The 25,861-nt window shown below is 50.0% G+C and overlaps 1 protein-coding gene across 3 annotated transcripts in view; it reads left to right on the top strand.

Annotated features, from left to right (window-relative positions):
• Positions 1–519: 519 nt before the first annotated feature.
• The window catches only part of LOC141258721 (uncharacterized), a 121,512-nt gene continuing 96,170 nt past the window's right edge, over positions 520–25,861 (top strand). For all 3 annotated transcript variants that reach the window (XM_073673761.1, XM_073673765.1, XM_073673760.1), the window contains exons 1-2: positions 520–648; positions 14,077–14,224. In XM_073673761.1, coding sequence (XP_073529862.1) covers positions 14,153–14,224 — 72 coding nt within the window. In that variant the 5' untranslated portion in view covers positions 520–648; positions 14,077–14,152. The remainder of the gene's footprint in view (positions 649–14,076; positions 14,225–25,861) is intronic.

Genomic DNA, 25,861 nt, shown 5'->3' with positions numbered 1-25,861 from the left:
TGAGCATTGTGTTTCTTTCAGTGTGTGCTTTCACTCTGAAGGTGCCAGGTCCCGTTCTGTGTTCTCTTGCCTGCCTATCCTGGAGGCTGTATTTCCAGGCCTGTCTGAACACGCTCCTAGCCTGTTCCTCCTGCCTTCTAGGGGCCGATTACCTAGACCCGCTCCTGTATCTTGTCTGAACACGCTCCTTGCCTGTTCGTCCCGCCTCTCTGGGGGCCGTATTCCCAGACCAGCTGCTGCTGCCGCTGCTGTGTGGACGGGAGCCGCGCTGCCGTGTGGACGGGAGCCGCGCTGCCGCCGCTGCCGTGTGGACGGGAGCCGCATTGTGTGGACGGGAGCCGCGCAGCTATGTATCATCACTACTCAGCACCGAACTGTGAAGGGCGGAGGCTGCGGAGAGTCATCACTACAGACACGCCCAACTACACCAACCAATCAATTACCTCACAGCACAGGAGCTCCGCCCCCTGATCACATGCTGCGAACGTCATCACAGGTCCTTCACCACCACTGTTCCACAGAGCCCCGCCCCTGATCACATGGCGCTGACGTCATCACAGGTCCTGCAGTCTCGCCGTGCAGTGGTGCAGCTGTTGTCTCTGGTGTCAGCCCTGCGCACAGGACGCGTTCACACGGCTGCGGTATCAGGTGAGGTGACAGCAGCCAGGACTCGGCTCTCACACACAGTCTGCTGCAGTCATGGCTTCCTCTTCGTCAGTCACACAGTGTCCGCCGGTGTTCTGCTCACTCCCTGCAGTGTCTGTGTCCCCTCTGTGACCGCAGACGTCTGAGTCCTCCCCGCGGTCCGCACACTGTCTGGAGGAGGAGGGACCGCCCCCTTGTCTGCTCTGGAGGAGGAGGGACCGCCCCCTTGTCTGCTCTGGAGGAGGAGCAGGGACCGCTCTCTTGTCTACTCTGCAGGAGGAGGAGGGACCGCCCCCTTTTCTGCTCTGGATGAGGGACCGCCCCCTTGTCTGCTCTGGAGGAGAAGGAGGGACCGCCCCCTTGCTGCTCTGGAGGAGGATTATGGACCGCCCCCTTGCTGCTCTGGAGAAGGAGGAGGGACCGCCCCTATGTCTGCAGGAGGAGGAGGGACCGCCCCCTTGTCTGCTCTGCAGGAGGAGGAGGGACCGCCCCCTTGTCTGCTCTGCAGGAGGAGCAGGGACCGCCCTCTTGTCTACTCTGCAGGAGGAGGAAGGACCGCCCCCTTGTCTGCTCCGCAGGAGGAGGAGGGACCGCCCCCTTGTCTGCTCTGGAGGAGGGACTGCCCCCTTGTCTGCTCTGGAGGAGAAGGAGGGACCGCCCCCTTGTCTGCTCTGGAGGAGGATTATGGACCGCCCCCTTGCTGCTCTGGAGAAGGAGGAGGGACTGCCCCTATGTCTGCAGGAGGAGGAGGGACCGCCCCCTTGTCTGCTCTGCAGGAGGAGGAGGGACCGCCCCCTTGTCTGCTCTGCAGGAGGAGCAGGGACCGCCCTCTTGTCTACTCTGCAGGAGGAGGAAGGACCGCCACCTTGTCTGCTCCGCAGGAGGAGGAGGGACCGCCCCCTTGTCTGCTCTGGAGGAGGGACCGCCCCCTTGTCTGCTCTGGAGGAGGAGGGACCGCCCCCTTGTCTGCTCTGGAGGAGGATTATGGACCGCCCCCTTGCTGCTCTGGAGAAGGAGGAGGGACCGCCCCTATGTCTGCAGGAGGAGGAGGGACCGCCCCCTTGTCTGCTCTGCAGGAGGAGGAGGGACCGCCCCCTTGTCTGCTCTCCAGGAGGAGCAGGGACCGCCCTCTTGTCTACTCTGCAGGAGGAGGAAGGACCGCCCCCTTGTCTGCTCCGCAGGAGGAGGAGGGACCGCCCCTTTGTCTGCTTTGCAGGAGGAGGAGGGACCGCCCCCTTGTCTGCTCTGGAGGAGTAGGAGGGACCGCCCCCTTGCCTGCTCTACAGGAGGAGGAACGACCGCCCCCTTGTCTGCTCTGCAGGAGGAGGAGGGACCGCCCCCTTGTCTGCTCTGCAGGAGGAGGAGGGACCGCCCCCTTGTCTGCTCTGCAGGAGGAGGAGGGACCGCCCCCTTGTCTGCTCTGGAGGAGGAGGAGGGACCGCCCCCTTGTCCGCTCTGGAGATTGTATTCCGCCATCACCGCTGTCATGTCCTATACCTGCTCCTCCCGGACAAGGGGATACGTCTCCATCACCGCTGTAATGTCCTATACGTGCTCCTCCCGGACACAAGGATATGTCTCCATCACCGCTGTAATGTCATATACGCGCTCCTCCCGGACACGGGGATACGTCTCCATCACCGCTGTAATGTCCTATACGTGCTCCTCCCGGACACGGGGATACGTCTCCATCACCGCTGTAATGTCCTATACGTGCTCCTCCCGGACACGAGGATATGTCTCTATCACCGCTGTAATGTCCTGTACGCGCTCCTCCCGGACACGAGGATATGTCTCCATCACCGCTGTAATGTCCTATACGTGCTCCTCCCGGACACGAGGATATGTCTCTATCACCGCTGTAATGTCATATACGCGCTCCTCCCGGACACGAGGATACGTCTCCATCACCGCTGTAATGTCCTGTACGCGCTCCTCCCGGACACGGGGATACGTCTCCATCACCGCTGTAATGTCATATACGCGCTCCTCCCGGACATGAGGATATGTCTCCATCACCGCTGTAATGTCCTATACGCGCTCCTCCCGGACACGAGGATATGTCTCCATCACCGCTGTAATGTCCTGTACGCGCTCCTCCCGGACACGGGGATACGTATCCATCACCGCTGTAATGTCATATACGCGCTCCTCCCGGACATGAGGATATGTCTCCATCACCGCTGTAATGTCCTAAACGCGCTCCTCCCGGACACGAGGATACGTCGCCATCACCGCTGTAATGTCCTATACGCGCTCCTCCCGGACACGAGGATATGTCTCCATCACCGCTGTAATGTCCTGTACGTGCTCCTCCCGGACACGAGGATATGTCTCCATCACCGCTGTAATGTCCTGTACGTGCTCCTCCCGAACACGGGGATACGTCTCCATCACCGCTGTAATGTCCTGTACGTGCTCCTCCCGGACACGGGGATATGTCTCCATCACCGCTGTAATGTCCTGTACGTGCTCCTCCCGGACACGTGGATACGTCTCCATCACCGCTGTAATGTCCTATACGTGCTCCTCCCGGACATGAGGATATGTCTCCATCACCGCTGTAATGTCCTATACGCGCTCCTCCCGGACATGAGGATATGTCTCCATCACCGCTGTAATGTCCTGTACGCGCTCCTCCCGGACATGAGGATATGTCTCCATCACCGCTGTAATGTCCTGTACGCGCTCCTCCCGGACACGAGGATACGTCTCCATCACCGCTGTAATGTCCTGTACGCGCTCCTCCCGGACACGGGGATACGTCGCCATCACCGCTGTAATGTCCTGTACGTGCTCCTCCCGGACACGGGGATACGTCTCCATCACCGCTGTAATGTCATATACGCGCTCCTCCCGGACATGAGGATACGTCCCCATCACCGCTGTAATGTCATATACGCGCTCCTCCCGGACACGAGGATACGTCTCCATCACCGCTGTAATGTCCTATACGCGCTCCTCCCGGACACGGGGATACGTCTCCATCACCGCTGTAATGTCCTGTACGCGCTCCTCCCGGACACGGGGATACGTCTCCATCACCGCTGTAATGTCATATACGCGCTCCTCCCGGACACGAGGATACGTCTCCATCACCGCTGTAATGTCCTGTACGCGCTCCTCCCGGACACGGGGATACGTCGCCATCACCGCTGTAATATATCAGACTTCTACAGGTTCAGGAATAGAAGCGACATTGTATGTTTCGCCCTAGTCCCGGGTCTTTGTCATGCAGTCGCTACAGAAGAGGAAAGTGAACCTGTCTCCAGAAATCGTGTATTATAAAACTCTCTGTACATAAGGAGACGTCGTATTTACACTGAAGATTACAGAGAAATCATACAGAAATAGAGAAAAAGACGTATGAAGAACGATAAAAGATATATATTTTATTAGAACAATAGTAAAAACACACATAGACAATTCTAAATGGCAAACGGTGATCAGCAATGAATACTATAACAGGCACCGCTAGGTGGAACACACATACTACGAATAATGCAAAAATTAAGGCAGATAATCCAAGGGATCCTCCTCAGGGCAGAGTTGTAGTACGACAATTAATAAATTCAAATGCATAATATGAATAAATATATAGATATGACCTATACTAAAGTGCCCTGTGCATACAAAAATAACTATTGAAAATAAATACTATCTACACCTGTCTAAGAATAGATCAGAATGTGCACAGGGCTCCTAAAAAACATACATGTGTGTGCCAGCCAGTGGAGCCACTACCCCTACGCGCGTTTCGGCGTGCGTGCTTTCTTCTGGGTATGTGGCATCATGAGAAACGTGTCCCTTAAGTATGACTGAACGTCCATTCACACGGACCAACACATAGCTGCCTATTCAAGGTGCATGAGTCAGCGCTGTGGATTGTGTCCTTCCTCAGTAATTGTATTGCCATCCATATGTGCGTGAGATGAGGGTGCACACTTATTTAGTATTATTGACATATATTATTGTATTTATGTTGTTAATCTATATATATTAGTATAAGATTGCACATATCTTTATATTTCTTTTAGCCCTATATGACTAATATTCATATGTATATACATGCATTCTTGTTTCGGTGGGTTTTACAGTTCTGGTCAATGTGTAGGAGAGAATGATTAACTTTTCTTTCTCTCTCTCAGCGTCTTTTTGTGTTCAGGTTATTAATATATAATCCATGCCTGGTCACAGTTTTGGGAGTACATGGTTGAGAATGGTGTCATATTTATTTACAGTTAATAATGACTCCTTTGGTGGGCTCCGCTTCCCCTCTGGCAGCTTTTCTTGTGATATCGCCAGTTCTTGTGATACTTACCATTTAACTATCTATTGTCACACTGTCACAGAATACTGGAGGTAGGGGGCCTAAGCTGACCCTAAGCTGGGGCCCTGACTAATCCCTCAACCTGGAGGTACTGTTAAAGGTACAGAGGTCCAGGCCGCCAGCGTAACCCCTACCTCCTGAGGATCCCTGCACCTCAGTAATCTAGTCCTGAGAAGGACCCCGATCACAACAATTGGGAACCAGAAATAATATGCCCACACACAGTATTTAGACGAACGAGACAGTACAAGGGAAAAACCAAAACCACCTTGCATACAACTTCTACACAACTACAACAGAGGGAACACCAACGGGAAAGGAGATAAATGATAAAGCGAGGAAAGGGAAAAAACACTTCCAAATACACTTATCTCAGCAACTCCAAACACCACGATCCGCTCTGTAAGTCTGAATGAAAAGCTTTCACCGACACCTCCCAAACAGACCTGCAGGAATATGAAGGAGTCTCACTAAAGAAGCATTGATTGCAGCTGGGCGAGGCTGGACCTCAGCTAGCCCAGAGAGAGAGAATTAACTCCTTCACTGCCGAAAAAACACAAAGCACCAACAAGTCAGCTGCGAGAAGTCAGGCTGTGTACTCGTGACGATCTTCGTGGCAACACACCCGTGACAGTACCCCCCCTTCTACGAGGGGCCTCCGGACCCTCAGGGCCAGGTTTATTCGGGTGAGTCGTGTGGAAGGCCCGAACTAATCGGTCTGCGTTAATATCCGATGCAGGAACCCACATCCTCTCCTCAGGACCATACCCCTTCCAATGAACCAAGTACTGAAGGGACCGGCGATTAAAGCGTGAATCAATGACCCTCGATACCTGGAACTCCAAGTTACCATTGACAACCACAGGAGGGGGAGGTAAAAGTGACGGTACCACCGGCGCCACATACCTCTTAAGCAATGATCTGTGAAACACGTTGTGAATTTTAAACGTAGGGGGGAGGTCAAGACGGAATGCCACCGGATTAATAATAGAACTGATTCTGTACGGCCCGATGAACCTGGGACCCAGTTTCCAGGAGGGAACCTTAAGTTTAATATTCCTGGTAGACAACCATACCTGATCGTTCACACTTAGGTCCGGACCAGACACTCTCCTCCTATCAGCCATACGTTTGTATCGGTTCCCCATAGTATTCAGATTCTTCAGCACCCCTCTCCATACTGAAGCGAGAGATGAGGAAAATCGTTCCTCCTCCGGAACCCCCGAAGAGCCCCCCCTACTGAAAGTACAAAACTGGGGGTGAAAACCATATGCCCCAAAAAACGGGGACTTACCAGTGGACTCGCTCCGCCTATTATTGAGAGCAAACTCTGCCAGAGGTAGGAAAGAAGCCCAGTCCTCCTGGTTCTCTGACACAAAACACCGAAGATATGTCTCCAAGCTCTGGTTCATACGTTCCGTCTGACCATTGGTCTGAGGATGAAAAGCCGACGAGAATGACAAATGCATCCCCCGCCGTGCACAAAACGCCTTCCAGAACTTGGACACAAACTGAGACCCCCGATCAGACACCACCTCGGAGGGTACCCCGTGAAGCCTCACAATCTCCCCAATGAACACCTGCGCAAGAGTTTTAGCATTAGGGAGAGCCGGAAGAGCGATAAAATGTGCCATCTTGCTGAACCTGTCCACTACAACGAGTATGACCGTTTTACCCGAAGACGGAGGGAGGTCCGTAATAAAGTCCATAGACAGATGAGTCCAAGGACGCTCCGGGATCTTCAAAGGTAAAAGGGCCCCAGACGGACGGGTATGTGAGGTCTTAGAGCGCGCACAAACCCCACAGGACGCGACAAAAGTTACCACCTCTTTATGCAAGTTAGGCCACCAAAACCGACGCGAGAGGAGATCCACAGTTGCTTTACTCCCCGGGTGTCCTGCAAAAACTGAGTTATGGTGTGCCTCGATCACCTTTTGTCGCAACTGATCTGGAACGAACAGTCTCCCCGGAGGTCCAACAGGGGCGTCCCCCTGAGCCTCCAATATCTCCTCCTCCAGCTCAGAGCATACTGCCGAAACCACCACCCCCTCCTGAAGAATAGGAATCGGGTCGTCCGTATTCCCGGCCCCAGGGAAACTACGAGATAAGGCATCCGCCTTTACATTTTTAGACCCAGGACGATATGTAACGACGAAATTAAACCTGGTAAAAAACAATGACCACCTAGCTTGTCTGGGATTCAGACGTTTAGCGGACTCCAGATATAGCAGGTTCTTGTGATCGGTGATGACGGTGACCGGATGAACTGCCCCCTCCAAAAAATGGCGCCACTCCTCAAAAGCTAACTTAATGGCCAAGAGTTCCCTATTGCCGACATCGTAATTCCTCTCAGCGGACGACAATTTTTTAGAGAAAAAGGCGCACGGATGCCACTTACCAGGGGACGAACCCTGTGACAATACTGCTCCCACCCCTACCTCGGAAGCGTCTACCTCTACAAAGAATGGCTGAGACGCATCAGGTTGAATGAGTATGGGTGCCGAGGCAAAACATTTTTTCAAGGAGGAGAATGCTTGACAAGCCTTGTCAGACCACCTAGAAAAATCCGTCCCCTTTTTAGTCATGTCTGTGAGAGGCTTAACCATGGACGAGAAATTACGAATGAACTTCCGGTAATAGTTAGCAAACCCCAGGAAACGTTGTAGTGCCTTAAGATTCTCCGGCCGATCCCACTCAAGAACTGCCCGCACTTTCCCAGGGTCCATACGAAAACCGGACGCTGAAACCAGGAAGCCTAAAAACTGGAGTTCCTGTACGGCGAACACACACTTTTCCCACTTGGCATACAGTTTATTATCCTGCAAGATCTGTAACACCTGTCTAACGTGCTCCTGATGAGACACCAGATCCGGCGAGTAAATTAAGATATCATCCAGATATATGACAACAAACTGTCCCACCAGGTGGCGAAAAATATCATTAACAAAGTGTTGAAACACCGCCGGGGCATTAGTCAGACCGAATGGCATGACAAGGTTCTCATAATGCCCCTCCGGAGTGTTAAAAGCCGTCTTCCACTCATCCCCCTCCTTCATCCTAATCAGATTGTACGCCCCCCTGAGATCCAACTTAGAGAACCATTTGGCGCCCACGATCTGATTAAAGAGATCGGGAATAAGTGGGAGCGGATACGGATCTCGGACCGTAATCCGATTAAGTTCACGGAAATCCAGGCAAGGGCGTAGGCCTCCATCTTTCTTCTTAACAAAGAAGAACCCCGCGGCCACCGGTGAAGATGAAGGTCTAATATGCCCCTTAGCCAGACTTTCAGAAATATAATCCTTCATGGCCTGCCTCTCAGGACCAGAAAGGTTATACAACCTAGCTTTAGGTAACTTGGCCTCAGGGAGCAGTTTTACAGAACAGTCATACTCGCGATGAGGAGGTAGTTCCTGACACCCATTCTCCGAGAATACATCCTCAAAGTCCGCCAGAAATGGAGGTAAGACCCAAGGAGTAACCGCACCGATGACCGTGTTCATGCAGTTTTTATTACAGAATTTACTCCATTGGCTTATCTCTCTGGTTTGCCAATTAATAACCGGGTTATGCTTAGCTAACCAAGGAAGGCCCAACACTATAGGAGTGGGAAGACCCTCCAACACGTAGCAAGACAACAGTTCTTTATGTATTGCCCCCACTTGAAGTTTTACGCCATGCACAGCTTGCAAAAAACTTCCCTGACCGAGAGGCCTGGCATCGATCGAGAATATGGGGATGGGTTTAGCCAACTCACTCAATCGCATACCTTGAACCCGGGCAAACCGAGCATCAACCAGATTAGCCCCGGCCCCACTATCCAGAAGAACAGATATCCTCTCAGTTCTCGCACCCACCACCACCTCCGCCGGTACGAGAAACTGAGACGAACCTAGGGACGAAATACCTACTCCCAGATTGCCGTCCACCACACAACCTGGGATCAACAGTTTTTTCGACGACTCTTTACTCTGCAAGGGACGGGATGGACACCCCCCAATAAAATGTCCCTTTTTCCCGCAGAGGAAACACCTTCCTGTCTTATGGCGCTCCACCGGTCCCCTTCCCCGAAATGATGTCCCTCCTAATTGAATAGGCTCCTCCGGACTGACCAGGGGAACCACCATATGAGGGGACCTTGTAGGAGGTGGAGACATTACAGGGGGTAGAGTTATCCCGCACCTCTCCCGAAGCCGTCTGTCAACGCGAATGGCAAGGGCCATAGCGGCTTCCAGTGACGCGGGAGAGTCATACTGTGCCAACACATCCTGTAATTTGTCGGATAAACCATGACAAAACTGGCTCCTAAGAGCCGGGTCATTCCACTGGGTGTCCGTGGCCCACCTACGGAACTCCGAACAGAATTCCTCCGCCGGACGATCTCCCTGCTGAATCCTACGTAACTTAGACTCAGCAAGGGAGATCCGATCTGGGTCATCATATACGAGTCCCAGAGCAGCGAAAAACCTATCCACTGACTGGAGAACCGGGGAGCTTGGGGGAAGAGAGAACGCCCAAGATTGTGGGTCCCCTTGTAGGAGCGAGATGACAATTCCCACCCTTTGTTCTTCGCTGCCCGATAACCGAGGCCGCAGCCGAAAGTACAATTTGCATGCCTCCCGGAAAACAAAAAACTTGTCCCGCCCCCCAGTGAACCTGTCAGGGAGAGCTACTTTAGGTTCTGGTCCGGCTTGCTCCAGAGGATGCAAAACCTTGGACCTAACGTCCGCCAGCCCCATGGACAAACTCTGCAACTGCCGAGCTAGACCGGCTACTGGATCCATGGTAGCTGGAGAAAAACTAAGTTGGTCGGTGAAAATGTCACACTGTCACAGAATACTGGAGGTAGGGGGCCTAAGCTGACCCTAAGCTGGGGCCCTGACTAATCCCTCAACCTGGAGGTACTGTTAAAGGTACAGAGGTCCAGGCCGCCAGCGTAACCCCTACCTCCTGAGGATCCCTGCACCTCAGTAATCTAGTCCTGAGAAGGACCCCGATCACAACAATTGGGAACCAGAAATAATATGCCCACACACAGTATTTAGACGAACGAGACAGTACAAGGGAAAAACCAAAACCACCTTGCATACAACTTCTACACAACTACAACAGAGGGAACACCAACGGGAAAGGAGATAAATGATAAAGCGAGGAAAGGGAAAAAACACTTCCAAATACACTTATCTCAGCAACTCCAAACACCACGATCCGCTCTGTAAGTCTGAATGAAAAGCTTTCACCGACACCTCCCAAACAGACCTGCAGGAATATGAAGGAGTCTCACTAAAGAAGCATTGATTGCAGCTGGGCGAGGCTGGACCTCAGCTAGCCCAGAGAGAGAGAATTAACTCCTTCACTGCCGAAAAAACACAAAGCACCAACAAGTCAGCTGCGAGAAGTCAGGCTGTGTACTCGTGACGATCTTCGTGGCAACACACCCGTGACATCTATTCACCAGTCCACCATGTGACTGTGCTCCCGCTCATGTGATCAATGTGGGTGTGACTTCCAGTCGCTCTGGCTGACTACCCTCCCTGGCGCAATTGGCAGGGTTTGGTGGCATGACCTCGGCGCTGCATGCTGCTAAACACAGCTCTGACTCATACACCTTGAATAGGTAGCCATGTGTTGGTCTCTGTGAATGGACGTCAATCATACTTAGGCTATGTGCCCACGTTGCATTTATGCAGCAGAAAATTTCTGCTGCATAAATGCAAGTCCTCTCCCGGAAAAACGCATGCGGAATTCCGCACGCGTTTTTCGCGCGTTTATCACGCGTTTTCCACATGCGGAATTGCCTTGCGTTTTTTATGCATTGGACAAAGGCAATTCCGCTTGCGGAAACGCAAAATTAAATGACATGCTGCGGATTTTTGAACGCGGCATAAACGCTGCGGAAAAATCCGCAGCATGTGCATAGAACTTGCGGAATCCCATTGGGGACCATGGGGTGCGGATATACATGCGTTTTTCAAGCGTTTACGCTGCGGAAATTCCGCAGCATATACGCTTGAAAAATGCTACGTGGGCACACAGCCTTAAGGGACACGTTTCTCATGATGCCACATCCCCAGAAGAAAGCACGCGCGCCGAAACGCGCGTAGGGGCAGTGGCTCCACTGGCTGGCACACACATGTATGTTTTTTAGGAGCCCTGTGCACATTCTGATCTATTCTTAGACAGGTGGTTGTGTAGATAGTATTTATTTTCAGTAGTTCTTTTTGTATGCACAGGGCACTTTAGTATAGGTCATATCTATATATTTATTCATATTATGCATTTTAATTTATTAATTGTCTTACTACAACTCTGTCCTGAGGAGGATCCCTTGGATTATGTGCCTTAATTTTTGCATTATTCTTAGTATCCGTGTTCCACCTAGCGCTGCCTGTTATAGTATTCATTGCTGATCACCGTTTGCCATTTAGAATTGTCTATGTGTGTTTTTACTATTGTTCTAATAAAATATATATCTTTTATCGTTCTTCATACGTCTTTTTCTCTATTTTTGGGTGGTTTCATAATATGACGTTGAACTTCATGTAGATCGTCCTTATAATGCCTATCCTGTGATTTCATTATTCATACCTTATCTTCTTGTTGGGGCATCTTTCCAGTGGTCAGTCTTTGTTTTCTGTAGAGAAATCCCAGTAAAGAACCGATAAACAGCAGGAAACATGGTGGTTGTAACATACCTGGCGGCGTCCTTGCATAGTGGTCCATCTCCCACTGTGCAAGAGCGCGCACTTGATCTCCAGTCCAGAATGTCTCTCTGGCTTCCCTCTATGCTGTCTGTTTGTGTCTGTTTCTGCTGCTTAAGGGCGGCGCCCGATCACTTCCTGCTTTTTGTACCTGCTGTGGGTCACACCCCTTGTGCGTCCTCAGCCTATTGCTGTCTGTCACCTGGTATTTAACCCAGCTGCCCCAATCAATCCCTGCCTGAGCATTGTGTTTCATTCAGTGTGTGCTTTCACTCTGAAGGTGCCAGGTCCCGTTCTGTGTTCTCTTGCCTGCCTATCCTGGAGGCTGTATTTCCAGGCCTGTCTGAACACGCTCCTAGCCTGTTCCTCCCGCCTTCTAGGGGCCGATTACCTAGACCCGCTCCTGTATCTTGTCTGTCCTGTCTGAACACACTCCTAGCCTGTTCCTCCTGCCTTCTAGGGGCCGATTACCTAGACCCGCTCCTGTATCTTGTCTGAACACGCTCCTTGCCTGTTCGTCCCGCCTCTCTGGGGGCCGTATTCCCAGACCCGCTCCTGTATCCCACTGCAGTGTCGGTCTCCTCCATACACTCAGTTCCAGTCTGTACTCTCTCCTATCTTTTACCTGTTTTTTCTCTATGTCCGTTCCTTTCCTTTTTCTGCAGAGTCTGAACTCGTACCTAACTCCTGCTTGTTGTCTCTGTACTCCCGTTTGTGAGTTTGTGGTCCACTTGCTACTTCACTGCAAGTACCCTGTGGGTATCTGGCTCTGCCTTTCCCTTCCTGTCTGTTCCGTGTGAACAGAGCCCTGTCCGTCCTGCTCTGACCCTTTTGCTCACTGCTCCGGCAGCCTTGCTCCGCTCTGACCCTTTTGCTCACTGCTCCGGCAGCCTTGCTCCGCTCTGACCCTTTTGCTCACTGCTCCGGCAGCCTTGCTCCGCTCTGACCCTTTTGCTCACTGCTCCGGCAGTCTCGCTCCGCTCTTATCCTTTTGCTCACTGCTCTGGCAGTCTTGCTCTGACTCCTTGCTCACTGCTCCAGACGGCCTCGTCCTGCTCTGACTCCTTGCTCACTGCTCCGGCAGTCTCGCTCAGCTCTGACCCTTTGCTCACCGCTCCTGGCGGTCTCGTCCTGCTCTGCTCTTGCTCACCGCTCCAGGCGGTCTCGTCCTGCTCTGCTCTTGCTCACCGCTCCAGGCGGTCTCGTCCTGCCCTGCTCTTGCTCACCGCTCCAGGCGGTCTCGTCCTGCCCTGCTCTTGCTCACCGCTCCAGGCGGTCTCTTCCTGCCCTGCCCTGCTCTTGCTCACCGCTCCAGGCGGTCTCATCCTGCCCTGCTCTCGCTCACCTCTCTGGGCGGCCTCACTCTGCTGTGTTTGTCTGCCACATCTGTGGTTCTGTTCCTGAGTCCCAGTGTGTACTGGGTCCTACCCCGCCTGTGTTCCTACCTGCTAGTGCCTCCCTGTCTGCACTCTAGCCGTGCTTGCCTGTACCCCCCTGCCTGCATACCCGCCTGCCTGCATACCAGTCGTGCCTGCCTATACCCACCAGTCTGTGTGCCAGCCTAACCTGTCTGTTCCTGTATTCCCCTGTGTGGGTCAACAGCCGTGTCCGGGGTCTGTCCTGGAGTAGCACCTGGTCCCTCTGCTCGGTTCCTCCTTGGTGCACTGGCGTCGTATGCCATCGTGCGACCCTGGTCGGATCGGGTGAATACCTAGTTACGCCCCTCCAGGCATTCACTCTCCGACACGGTCCAGTGGAATCACACGCACACGCCGCTCAGCCCGGGCGTGTGCATTACAGTGGTCTGTCGTTGTCATACTGGTGGTACAAGAAGGAGCTTAGAGATCAGGACGGCGTCAAAGGAGGTTCAGCAGACGGAGGCCTCGGAGGACACAGTTCACATACAAGCAGAATACCAAGGAAAGGAGGGAAAACAACTCATTACATCACACTGGGGGTTGTGGCCATGTGTATCACTGCTGCAGTCATATATGGAGGGGCCAAGGCAGCAGAATATCTAATCCTGAGGAGGGGAAAGTATATACTACATGGATCACCCCTGAGGTGGAGAAATAGCGCCTCCAAGTGGACAACTTCTCCAGAAGACTCACTGAGGGATGTGACCAAGCCGAGCGCAGACAGGGGAAGACTTTACTAGTTACACAGGTGGGAATCCTGCTCTGTGCCGTCAAATTAGAGGCCCCTAAACGTATTCACCGACCCCCTATATTCATGAGGCCGGAAGAAACTGAGAGACTGTAAGAGAGCGCAAGCTGAGTCCTAACCGGAGGAAACCTCAGCTGATGCCCCGGTGTAAAATACCTGTTAATAATCTGTAATGTCACTGCGCTACGAGTTCAGCTCTGGATGTGACTAACGGTGATGTCCATGTGATTACAGCCCCCCCGATCATAAAGACCCCGAAGACCAGAGACCTTCACACCACCCAGATTTCTCCCCGAATGACGAACCAAACATGGACGAAGAGAACGAAAACAGAAGAATAACGGACATCGCCTTAGAGATCATCTCCCTGCTGAGCGGAGAGGTAAACTCTTCTATATTTCTATTATCTGCTGAGTGGAGTGGTAAACTCTTCTATATTTCTATTATCTGCTGAGTGGAGAGGTAAACTCTTCTATATTTCTATCATTATCTGCTGAGTGGAGAGGTAAACTCTTCTATATTTCTATTATTTTCTGAGCGGAGAGGTAAACTCTTCTATATTTCTATCATTATCTGCTGAGCGGAGAGGTAAACTCTTCTATATTTCTATTATCTGCTGAGCGGAGAGGTAAACTCTTCTATATTTCTACCATCTGCTGAGTGGAGAGGTAAACTCTTCTATATTTCTATTATTTGCTGAGTGGAGAGGTAAACTCTTCTATATTTCTATTATTATCTGCTGAGCCGAGAGGTAAACTCTTCTATATATCTATTATCTGCTGAGCGGAGAGGTAAACTATTCTATATTTCTATCATTATCTGCTGAGTGGAGAGGTAAACTCTTCTATATTTCTATCATTATCTGCTGAGTGGAGAGGTAAACTCCTCTATATTTCTATCATTATCTGCTGAGTGGAGAGGTATACTCTTCTATATTTCTATCATTATCTGCTGAGTGGAGAGGTAAACTCTTCTATATTTCTATCATTATCTGCTGAGTGGAGAGGTAAACTCTTCTATATTTCTATTATCTGCTGAGCGGAGAGGTAAACTCCTCTATATTTCTATCATTATCTGCTGAGTGGAGAGGTAAACTCTTCTATATTTCTATTATCTGCTGAGTGGAGAGGTAAACTCTTCTATATTTCTATCATTATCTGCTGAGCGGAGAGGTAAACTCTTCTATATTTCTGTTATCTGCTGAGTGGAGATGTAAACTCTTCTATATTTCTATTATTATCTGCTGAGTGGAGAGGTAAACTCTTCTATATTTCTATTATTATCTGCTGAGTGGAGAGGTAAACTCTTGTATATATCTATTATCTGCTGAGCGGAGAGGTAAACTCTTCTATATTTCTATTATCTGCTGAGTGGAGAGGTAAACTCTTCTATATTTCTATTATCTGCTGAGCGGAGAGGTAAACTCTTCTATATTTCTATTATCTGCTGAGTGGAGATGTAAACTCTTCTATATTTCTATTATTATCTGCTGAGCGGAGAGGTAAACTCTTGTATATTTCTATTATCTGCTGAGTGGATAGGTAAACTCTTCTATATTTCTATTATTATCTGCTGAGTGGAGAGGTAATCTCTTCTATACTTCTATCATCTGCTGAGTGGAGAGGTAAACTCTTCTATATTTCTATTATTTGCTGAGTGGAGAGGTAAACTCTTCTATATTTCTATTATTATCTTCTGAGCCGAGAGGTAAACTCTTCTATATATCTATTATCTGCTGAGTGGAGAGGTAAACTCTTCTATATTTCTATCATTATCTGCTGAGTGGAGAGGTAAACTCTTCTATATTTCTATTATTTGCTGAGTGGAGAGGTAAACTCTTCTATATTTCTATTATTATCTTCTGAGCCGAGAGGTAAACTCTTCTATATATCTATTATCTGCTGAGTGGAGAGGTAAACTCCTCTATATTTCTATCATTATCTGCTGAGTGGAGAGGTAAACTCTTCTATATTTCTATCATTATCTGCTGAGTGGAGAGGTAAACTCTTCTATATTTCTATTATCTGCTGAGTGGAGAGGTAAACTCTTCTATATTTCTATCATTATCTGCTGAGTGGAGAGGTAAACTCCTCTATATTTCTATCATTATCTGCTGAGTGGAGAGGTAAACTCTTCTATACTTCTATTATCTGCTGAGTGGAGAGGTAAACTCTTCTATATTTCTATTATCTGCTGAGTGGAGAGGTAAACTCTTCTATATTTCTATTATCTGCTGAGTGGAGAGGTAAACTCTTCTATATTTCTATTATCTGCTGAGTGGAGAGGTAAACTCTTCTATATTTCTATTATTATCTGCCGAGCGGAGAGGTAAACTCTTCTATATTTCTATCCTTATCTGCTGAGTGGAGAGGTAAACTCTTCTATACTTCTATTATCTGCTGAGTGGAGAGGTAAACTCTTCTATATTTCTATTATTATCTGCTGAGTGGAGAGGTAAACTCTTCTATATTTCTATCATTATCTGCTGAGTGGAGAGGTAAACTCTTCTATATTTCTATTATCTGCTGAGCGGAGAGGTAAACTCTTCTATATTTCTATTATTATCTGCTGAGTGGAGAGGTAATCTCTTCTATACTTCTATCATCTGCTGAGTGGAGAGGTAAACTCTTCTATATTTCTATTATTTGCTGAGTGGAGAGGTAAACTCTTCTATATTTCTATTATTATCTTCTGAGCCGAGAGGTAAACTCTTCTATATATCTATTATCTGCTGAGTGGAGAGGTAAACTCTTCTATATTTCTATCATTATCTGCTGAGTGGAGAGGTAAACTCTTCTATATTTCTATTATTTGCTGAGTGGAGAGGTAAACTCTTCTATATTTCTATTATTATCTTCTGAGCCGAGAGGTAAACTCTTCTATATATCTATTATCTGCTGAGTGGAGAGGTAAACTCCTCTATATTTCTATCATTATCTGCTGAGTGGAGAGGTAAACTCTTCTATATTTCTATCATTATCTGCTGAGTGGAGAGGTAAACTCTTCTATATTTCTATTATCTGCTGAGTGGAGAGGTAAACTCTTCTATATTTCTATCATTATCTGCTGAGTGGAGAGGTAAACTCCTCTATATTTCTATCATTATCTGCTGAGTGGAGAGGTAAACTCTTCTATACTTCTATTATCTGCTGAGTGGAGAGGTAAACTCTTCTATATTTCTATTATCTGCTGAGTGGAGAGGTAAACTCTTCTATATTTCTATTATCTGCTGAGTGGAGAGGTAAACTCTTCTATATTTCTATTATCTGCTGAGTGGAGAGGTAAACTCTTCTATATTTCTATTATTATCTGCCGAGCGGAGAGGTAAACTCTTCTATATTTCTATCCTTATCTGCTGAGTGGAGAGGTAAACTCTTCTATACTTCTATTATCTGCTGAGTGGAGAGGTAAACTCTTCTATATTTCTATTATTATCTGCTGAGTGGAGAGGTAAACTCTTCTATATTTCTATCATTATCTGCTGAGTGGAGAGGTAAACTCTTCTATATTTCTATTATCTGCTGAGCGGAGAGGTAAACTCTTCTATATTTCTATTATTATCTGCTGAGTGGAGAGGTAAACTCTTCTATATTTCTATCATTATCTGCTGAGTGGAGAGGTAAACTCTTCTATATTTCTATTATCTGCTGAGTGGAGAGGTAAACTCTTCTATATTTCTATTATTATCTGCTGAGTGGAGAGGTAAACTCTTCTATATTTCTATCATTATCTGCTGAGCGGAGAGGTAAATTCTTCTATATTTCTATTATCTGCTGAGTGGAGAGGTAAACTCTTCTATATTTCTATTATTATCTGCTGAGTGGAGAGGTAAACTCTTCTATATTTCTATCATTATCTGCTGAGTGGAGATGTAAACTCTTCTATATTTCTATTATCTGCTGAGTGGAGATGTAAACTCTTCTATATTTCTATTATCTGCTGAGTGGAGATGTAAACTCTTCTATATTTCTATTATCTGCTGAGTGGAGAGGTAAACTCTTCTATATTTCTATTATTATCTGCTGAGTGGAGAGGTAAACTCTTCTATATTTCTATCATTATCTGCTGAGTGGAGAGGTAAACTCTTCTATATTTCTATTATTATCTGCTGAGTGGAGAGGTAAACTCTTCTATATTTCTTTCATTATCTGCTGAGCGGAGAGGTAAACTCTTCTATATTTCTATTATTATCTGCTGAGTGGAGAGGTAAACTCTTCTATATTTCTATCATTATCTGCTGAGTGGAGAGGTAAACTCTTCTATATTTCTATTATCTGCTGAGTGGAGAGGTAAACTCATCTATATTTCTATCATTATCTGCTGAGCGGAGAGGTAAACTCTTCTATATTTCTATCATTATCTGCTGAGTGGAGAGGTAAACTCTTGTATATATCTATTATCTGCTGAGCGGAGAGGTAAACTCTTCTATATTTCTATTATCTGCTGAGCGGAGAGGTAAACTCTTCTATATTTCTATTATCTGCTGAGTGGAGATGTAAACTCTTGTATATTTCTATTATTATCTGCTGAGTGGAGAGGTAAACTCTTCTATATTTCTATTATCTGCTGAGTGGAGAGGTAAACTCTTCTATATTTCTATCATTATCTGCTGAGTGGAGAGGTAAACTCTTCTATATTTCTATTATTATCTGCTGAGTGGAGAGGTAAACTCTTCTATATTTCTATTATTTGCTGAGTGGAGAGGTAAACTCTTCTATATTTCTATTATTATCTTCTGAGCGGAGAGGTAAACTCTTCTATATTTCTATTATATGCTGAGTGGAGAGGTAAACTCTTCTATATTTCTATTATCTGCTGAGTGGAGAGGTAAACTCTTCTAGATTTCTATTATCTGCTGAGTGGAGAGGTAAACTCTTCTATATTTCTATTATCTGCTGAGTGGAGAGGTAAACTCTTCTATATTTCTATCACTATCTGCTGAGTGGAGAGGTAAACTCTTCTATATATCTATTATCTGCTGAGTGGAGAGGTAAACTCTTCTATATTTCTATTATCTGCTGAGCGGAGAGGTAAACTCTTCTATATTTCTATTATTATCTGCTGAGTGGAGAGGTAATCTCTTCTATACTTCTATCATCTGCTGAGTGGAGAGGTAAACTCTTCTATATTTCTATCATTATCTGCTGAGTGGAGAGGTAAACTCCTCTATATTTCTATCATTATCTGCTGAGTGGAGAGGTAAACTCTTCTATATTTCTATTATCTGCTGAGTGGAGAGGTAAACTCTTCTATATTTCTATTATCTGCTGAGCGGAGAGGTAAACTCTTCTATATTTCTGTAACGGGTCTGGGAGGCGGAACCTCTGGGCTACTATACAAGGGAGCGGTCCTTGTAAGGGAGCGGGTGGCGACCAGGCAGGCAGTCACAGCAGGTGACCGGGACAGTCTCTGGGTGTACGGGCAGGAGGTCACGGCAAGTGATCAGGGCAGTCTCTGGAAGAATGGGCTGGAGGTCACGGCAAGTGACCGGGGCAGTCTCTGGAAGAACGGGCTGGAGGTCACGGCAAGTGACCGGGGCAGTCTCTAGGTAAGGGGTAGGTACGACCTGTGATGGCTGAACCTCCAGGTAGGCTAGCAAGGCAGATGGAGGATGTGTGCTCCCAGGTGAGCAAGCGAGAGTCTCTGGAATAGCAGGTGGTCACAGCACGTGACGGCGGAGCCTCCGGGCAGGCAAGCAGGCAGGTAGCGGAGAAGCGCTCCCAGGTGAGCAGGCAAGAGTCTGGAATAGCTGGTGGTCACAGCACGTGACAGCGGAGCCTCCGGGCAGGCAAGCAGGCAGGTAGCGGAGAAGCGCTCCCAGGTGAGCGGGCAAGCTGGTCCATAGACAGACTGACCGGAGTTGTAAGGCAGACCGTCGGACCTCAGGCAAGCAGGCAGGTAGCTGATGTGCGCTCCCAGGTGAGCGGGCAAGTTGGTCCTTAGACAGACTGACCGGAGTTGTAAGGCAGACCGTCGGACCTCAGGCAGGCAGGCAGGTAACAGGAAATCAGGCAGGATTAGGACAGCAAGCTGGCAGGAATCTGGCAGGTAACTGGCAGGTAACTGGCAACGGGACCTGAGGGCTGAAGCAGAGTAGAACGGTGCAACAACATTGCTCGGGCACCTCCATTTTGGAGGAGGTGCCTTATATATGGTAAAGTCCTCCGGCCATTGGCCGGGGACTCCTTAGGACGGCGCGCGCGGCCCCTTTAAGAGGGAGGGAGCGCGCGCGCCCTAAGCACAGTGTCCGGGAAGGAGCGCGCGCTGCCAGCAGAGTGGGAGAGGGACGCCGGGCACGGAGCAGAGCGGTGAGGGGAACAGCGTCCCTGCCTAGCAGAGGGCAGGGACGCCGGCACTACAGTACCCCCACCCTTTAGGCCCCCCCTTTTTTTAGGCCAGATAGAAATTTAGCTAGGATGAGAGGGGCATGGATGTTCTCCCGGGGCTCCCACGTTCTCTCCTCAGGACCAAACCCCTTCCAATCTACCAGAAAAAAGGTTTTTCCTCTTACTCTTTTGGTGGCAAGAATGTTCTCTACCTCAAACTCGTCCTCAGCAGAAACCAGAGCAGGAGGCGTACCTGTAGACTTGGAAAAAGAGTTAAGCACCACGGGTTTGAGGAGAGATACATGGAAGGAGTTAGGGATCCGTAAGTTGGCCGGGAGTTTCAATTTATAGGCCACCGGGTTGATCTGACTGATGACCTCCAGAGGACCGATGAACCGAGGCCCTAACTTGTAAGAAGGTATCTTGAGTCGAACATATTTAGATGAGAGCCAGACTTTATCTCCTGGACGAAATTGTGGAGGATCCAGGCGTTTTTTGTCAGCGTGTCTTTTCATACGCTCGGATGACAGAAGGAGTGCGGACCGGGTACTCTCCCATATGGAGGAAAATTTGCTAACGAGAGATTCCGCAGCCGGGTTGTCCACAGAGGTGGAGACAGGAAAAGGAATCCGAGGATGCTGACCAAAGACTACAAAAAACGGGGATTTGGAGGAGGATTCGCTCTCGTGATTATTATAAGAGAACTCGGCCCATGGTAGGAGATCCACCCAGTCAGAATGGTGGGCATTAACGAAGTGCCGGAGGTAACTGGTCAGGTTCTGATTGATCCGCTCCACTTGACCATTGGACTGTGGGTGGTAAGCGGAAGAGAAGTCCAGGGTGACGTCTAGTAGTTTACAAGTGGCTCTCCAGAAACGTGAGGTGAACTGTACCCCACGATCCGACACGATGTGGAGGGGCAGGCCATGAAGACGGAAGATGTGGCGGATAAAGTCTTTAGCCAGCTCGGGTGCAGACGGAAGGCCTGGCAGGGGAATAAAGTGAGCCATCTTGGAAAAGCGGTCAGCGACCACCCAAATGACCGTACAACCGGCAGAGACGGGGAGATCAGTTATAAAGTCCATTGCTATATGCTGCCAGGGGGCAGCAGGTACAGGAAGCGGAAGGAGGCGTCCGGCTGGCAGATGTCTCGGGACTTTGTTGCGGGCGCAGGACACACAGGCAGAAACAAAGTCTATTATGTCCTTGTGCAGGGTAGGCCACCAATAGTGCCGGGCAATAAGCTGGAGGGTCTTTTTCTGACCGGCGTGGCCAGCTAGTTTAGACGAATGGCCCCAGTGTAGGATCTTCTCCCGATCAGGTACTGAAACAAACGTCTTACCGGGAGGGAGACGATTTAGACTCACGGGAGCCACCTGCATTACTCTGGCGGGATCGATGATATGTTTAGGTTCTTCCTCGAGATCGGACACCAGAAAGGATCGGGACAAGGCGTCTGCTTTGACGTTTTTGTCAGCCGGGCGAAAATGAAGAACAAAATCAAAGCGAGCAAAAAACAAGGACCACCGGGCTTGGCGCGGGTTAAGTCTCTGGGCATGCTGGAGGTAAGCCAAGTTCTTGTGGTCAGTGTAAATTATTACCGGATGAAGAGCCCCCTCGAGTAGGTAACGCCACTCCTCCAACGCCAGCTTGATGGCCAATAACTCTCGGTCTCCTATGGAATAGTTGCGCTCAGAAGAGGAGAAGAGTTTGGAGAAGAAGCCACAAGTTACCATTCTCCCGGAAGATGATTTTTGAGTAAGTAACGCTCCGGCTCCAGAGGAGGAGGCGTCAACTTCCAGGAAGAACTGCTTGTTGCCGTCCGGGCGATGCAGCACCGGGGCGGAAGAGAAGGCCTGTTTTAGGGAAAGAAAGGCCTCCTCTGCTTCGGGCGGCCACTCTTTGGGATTAGTACCCTTACGGGTGAGCGCGGAAATTGGGGCAGTCCGGGAAGAGAAGTGCGGGATGAAGAGGCGGTAATAGTTGGCGAAGCCCAGGAACCGTTGAATAGCCTTCAACCCCTCTGGTCGGGGCCATTTCTCGATGGCAGACAGTTTCTCAGGATCCATTTGTAGGCCGGTCTGAGAGATAATGTAGCCCAGAAACGGAAGCGAGGTCTGCTCAAAGAGGCACTTCTCATATTTAGCGTAGAGATGGTTCTGCCTGAGCCTGAGCAGGACCTGACGAACATCCCTCCGGTGAGTCTGGAGATCCGGAGAGAAGACCAAGATGTCGTCCAGGTACACCACTACGCAGGAGTAGAGAAGGTCCCGGAAGATGTCATTGACCAACTCTTGAAAGACGGCAGGAGCGTTACAGAGGCCAAAGGGCATTACCAGATATTCATAGTGGCCGTCCCGGGTGTTGAATGCCGTCTTCCATTCATCCCCCTGACGGATACGAACCAGGTTGTACGCCCCACGGAGGTCCAGTTTGGTGAAGATTCTAGCCCCCCTCAGACGATCAAATAACTCCGGAATGAGCGGAAGGGGTGTGATGAACCTGTAGCCGCCATCTTGGTAATGATAAATCATATCCAGGGATGGCCACACTTCAGCAGCCCCCACCCTTGGGACCTTCTGTTAAAACGTCAACTAGATAGTTTCCCCCCATCCAGGCTCCTGTAAGATAAGAAGCCTACTTAACACTTGAATGCTAGGAGCTTCAAAGACTTCGAGAGGAAACACAGCCAGCAGGGGGGGGTGCTTCGTCTATCTGTACCTGACCATTTGTCCCATAGGACTAGTTTCTTTGTCTGTCACAAGCATGGAGGCATAAGATATAGAAACATGAAAAGTACACGCATGTTGCATGGGATGGGCCAATAAAAAAATATCACGGCGTCCCGGAGCCATTGCGCACACAAGCCTCCGCGGTAGACGTTTGTACGTGCTCTGGAAGCCAAGATATAGCGCGGAGCCATTCCTGAGGACCGTATGGTATCATAATTGATATCAAAAGGTCGGTTACGGCGGCCCGAATCCATGGGAACCCCTGGGGGTATCATGAGACCATCCCAGAAGAAGTTATTGGGTTCCATAGAATTTGGGCTTCTGATCGAAGTTAGACCTGAGGGTGGAGACTGAGCCAGCTGACCTCACCAGCAGTGGGCGGGACGGGGCAGGTAAGATAGCAGGACAGACAAGAGATAAGTCAGTCTTGACCCAAGAGTGGTGTGCTGAACATCTGAGCACCAGCTGAGGCCACCAAGGGGAGGAGCAGTTTGACCATGCGGTGGTAGGCCTCAGCCTGTAACAAAGAACCGTGCCTGCGATCGCAGAATCCTCTCCCTGCGTCACAAGAAAATCAAGAAACCGGTAACTGATATGCTGTGGTGATTCTGTGTGTTGTATTCCATTGTTGTATAGTTTAGCCTGACCTTATACCTGTGTATATTTAGTTGTATATCGTGTATCTAGTGTATTATTATAATCAATTACCTCAAGTAATTGTGGGCCTGCCTTTTATTCTGCATAACGAACGCACGTCCGTGTGAGCTCGGCTCAAGCCAAAACGCTACCCAGGGTTGGTCCCTGACCCGATATAGGCCCATTCACGGACTGGGCGTATATCTAAAATAGGGACTGGTGGCAGCATACCAACTGGGGATTGGGGAAGGCTGGTAGTGACGGTCGGAGGTTCAGATATATATATTCCTGGCGCGGCCAAGGAAGATATATATACCGCCCTCACTACAGAGGGCCCCGATACCCAGTAGGTTACAGGACAGTCTCCCTGGCGACCGCTTATCCTAGGTGCAGTTCCTTGACTGACCTGAGGCTAAGAGGGCGCTAGCGAGTTGTGCTGTGTAGTGACGTTACGGTTTAGTGACGTTGAAGGGATAACACACTACCGTGTTCCCTGCGCTGGTTGCAGCTACCTGGCACTACTTTCTCTAGGTGCAGTACCTTGACTGACCTGAGAGGTAAGGGGGCGCCAGAGAGCTGCACCCACCGGCCGGCTTTCATCACATTGGTGGCAGAGCGGTGGGATTGCAGAATAATAGTGTTGTGGGACCCCTACTCCCAGGCACTAAAGACTGCCAGTGGTAACTTCCACTGCTGGAGTCTTAAGGTCAGCCCAACATTAGACGGTCAGGCTAAAAGTATAACAAGGTGTGTGCAAACTCGGGGTTGCAGCGGTGTCGGTTACCAAGATGGCAGACGGCACCAGGAGCAAGACCCTGCAGGAGGCTAATGCTACGGTCCGTGTGGCAGGAGGGGAGGACATTGTTACTCATGGCGAGGAGGAGTCCAGCCCGGGCACCTCAGGGAGCCAGTCCCCAGTATACGGTCCCGCAGTGGGCTGCCCACCACCTACCCAGCCCAGCCTGTCCAGATCACAAGCCCTTTTACAAGCGGCTATGGCAAGTCTCCAGTCTCATGGCGATGCCGTCTACAAAACCCTCCTGGCAGCATCAGAGAAGGCAGCGGAGGAGGAGCGTGCAGAGCGGGCTGCGGAGCGGGCTGCGGAGCGGGCTGCGGAGCGTGAAGCTGCAGAGCGCCGGGAGGCTGCGGAGCGTGAAGCTGCAGAGCGCCGGGAGGCTGCGGAGCGTGCAGAGCGAGCTGCGGAGCGCCAGCACCAACTGGACCTGGCCCAGCGGGGGCTTCCGCTAGAGCAACCAACCCATCAGGAGACCAAGTCGTCCAAAGTCCGAGCTGAGGACTTCCCTCTACTGGAGAAGGATGGGGACCTGGACTCCTTTCTGGTGGCATTTGAACGGACCTGTCTTCAGCACCATCTGGCCCGGGATCAGTGGGCCAGATACCTGACCCCCCGTTTGAGGGGTAAGTCCCTGGATGCCTTGGGGGACTTACCTGCCGGGGAGGTACAGAACTACGACTGCATCAAGCGGGCCCTGATCCGGCAGTACAACCTCACTCCCGAGTCGTACCGCCAGAAGTTCCGGAGCCTGCTGCGTGGCCCCAAGGACACCTGGACCGATCATATGCGGGCGCTGTTGAGAGCCGCAGAGCACTGGACCTCGGGTCTAGCGCTTACTACCCGCCAGGAGGTCCAGGAACTGTTCGTCACGGAGCAGTTCTTGTGGAACTGCCCAGAGGACCTCCGACAGTTCCTCCGTGACCGGAAACCAACAGGGGCTTCTGCTACAGCCGCCCTGGCAGACGAGTATGCCAATAACAGGGCGCCTGAGCTGAAGAAGTCTGCCAGCAGCACCTGGAGAGGGGGTAAGCCCAGTCATGCCCCTGTTTCCCCGGCCCCTAGAGCACAAGGGGTGTATCCCCCTGTTGCCCTCTCCAGGCAAGGACCAGACGTAAGACGTTGTCATCTATGCAACAAACCAGGACACTTTAGGGCTGAGTGTCCCCAGCGCCAAAAGACCCCATCCCAGTCCCAGAGAGCGCCCAATGTTTTGTGTGTGGGAGGGGGTGGTGGTAGGTCCCTGGACAACATCCAACCCGTCACCATAGGCCGTTCTGCGGTCATGGGACTGCGGGACACGGGCGCTGAACGAACACTGGTACGGCCTGAGGTGGTGTCCCCCCAGGACTTGGTACCAGGAAAGACTCTTTCCGTCTCCGGGGTTGGAGGCGTGGAGCCGGCCCTTCCCTTTGCCATGGTGTATTTGGACTGGGGTGCCGGAAGGGGGATGCGGGAGGTGGGAGTAACGCCAAATATTCCCGCAAATGTTTTATTAGGGACCGACTTGGGGCGTCTAGTATCGCAGTATG

Source organism: Phyllobates terribilis, unplaced genomic scaffold (assembly GCF_046119375.1).
Source record: "Phyllobates terribilis strain yellow unplaced genomic scaffold, ASM4611937v1 Scaffold_3__8_contigs__length_932513732, whole genome shotgun sequence".
NCBI lineage: Eukaryota > Metazoa > Chordata > Amphibia > Anura > Dendrobatidae > Phyllobates > Phyllobates terribilis.
The sequence above is the reverse complement of the archived record's forward strand: the minus strand, read 5'-3'. Positions and strand labels throughout refer to the sequence as shown.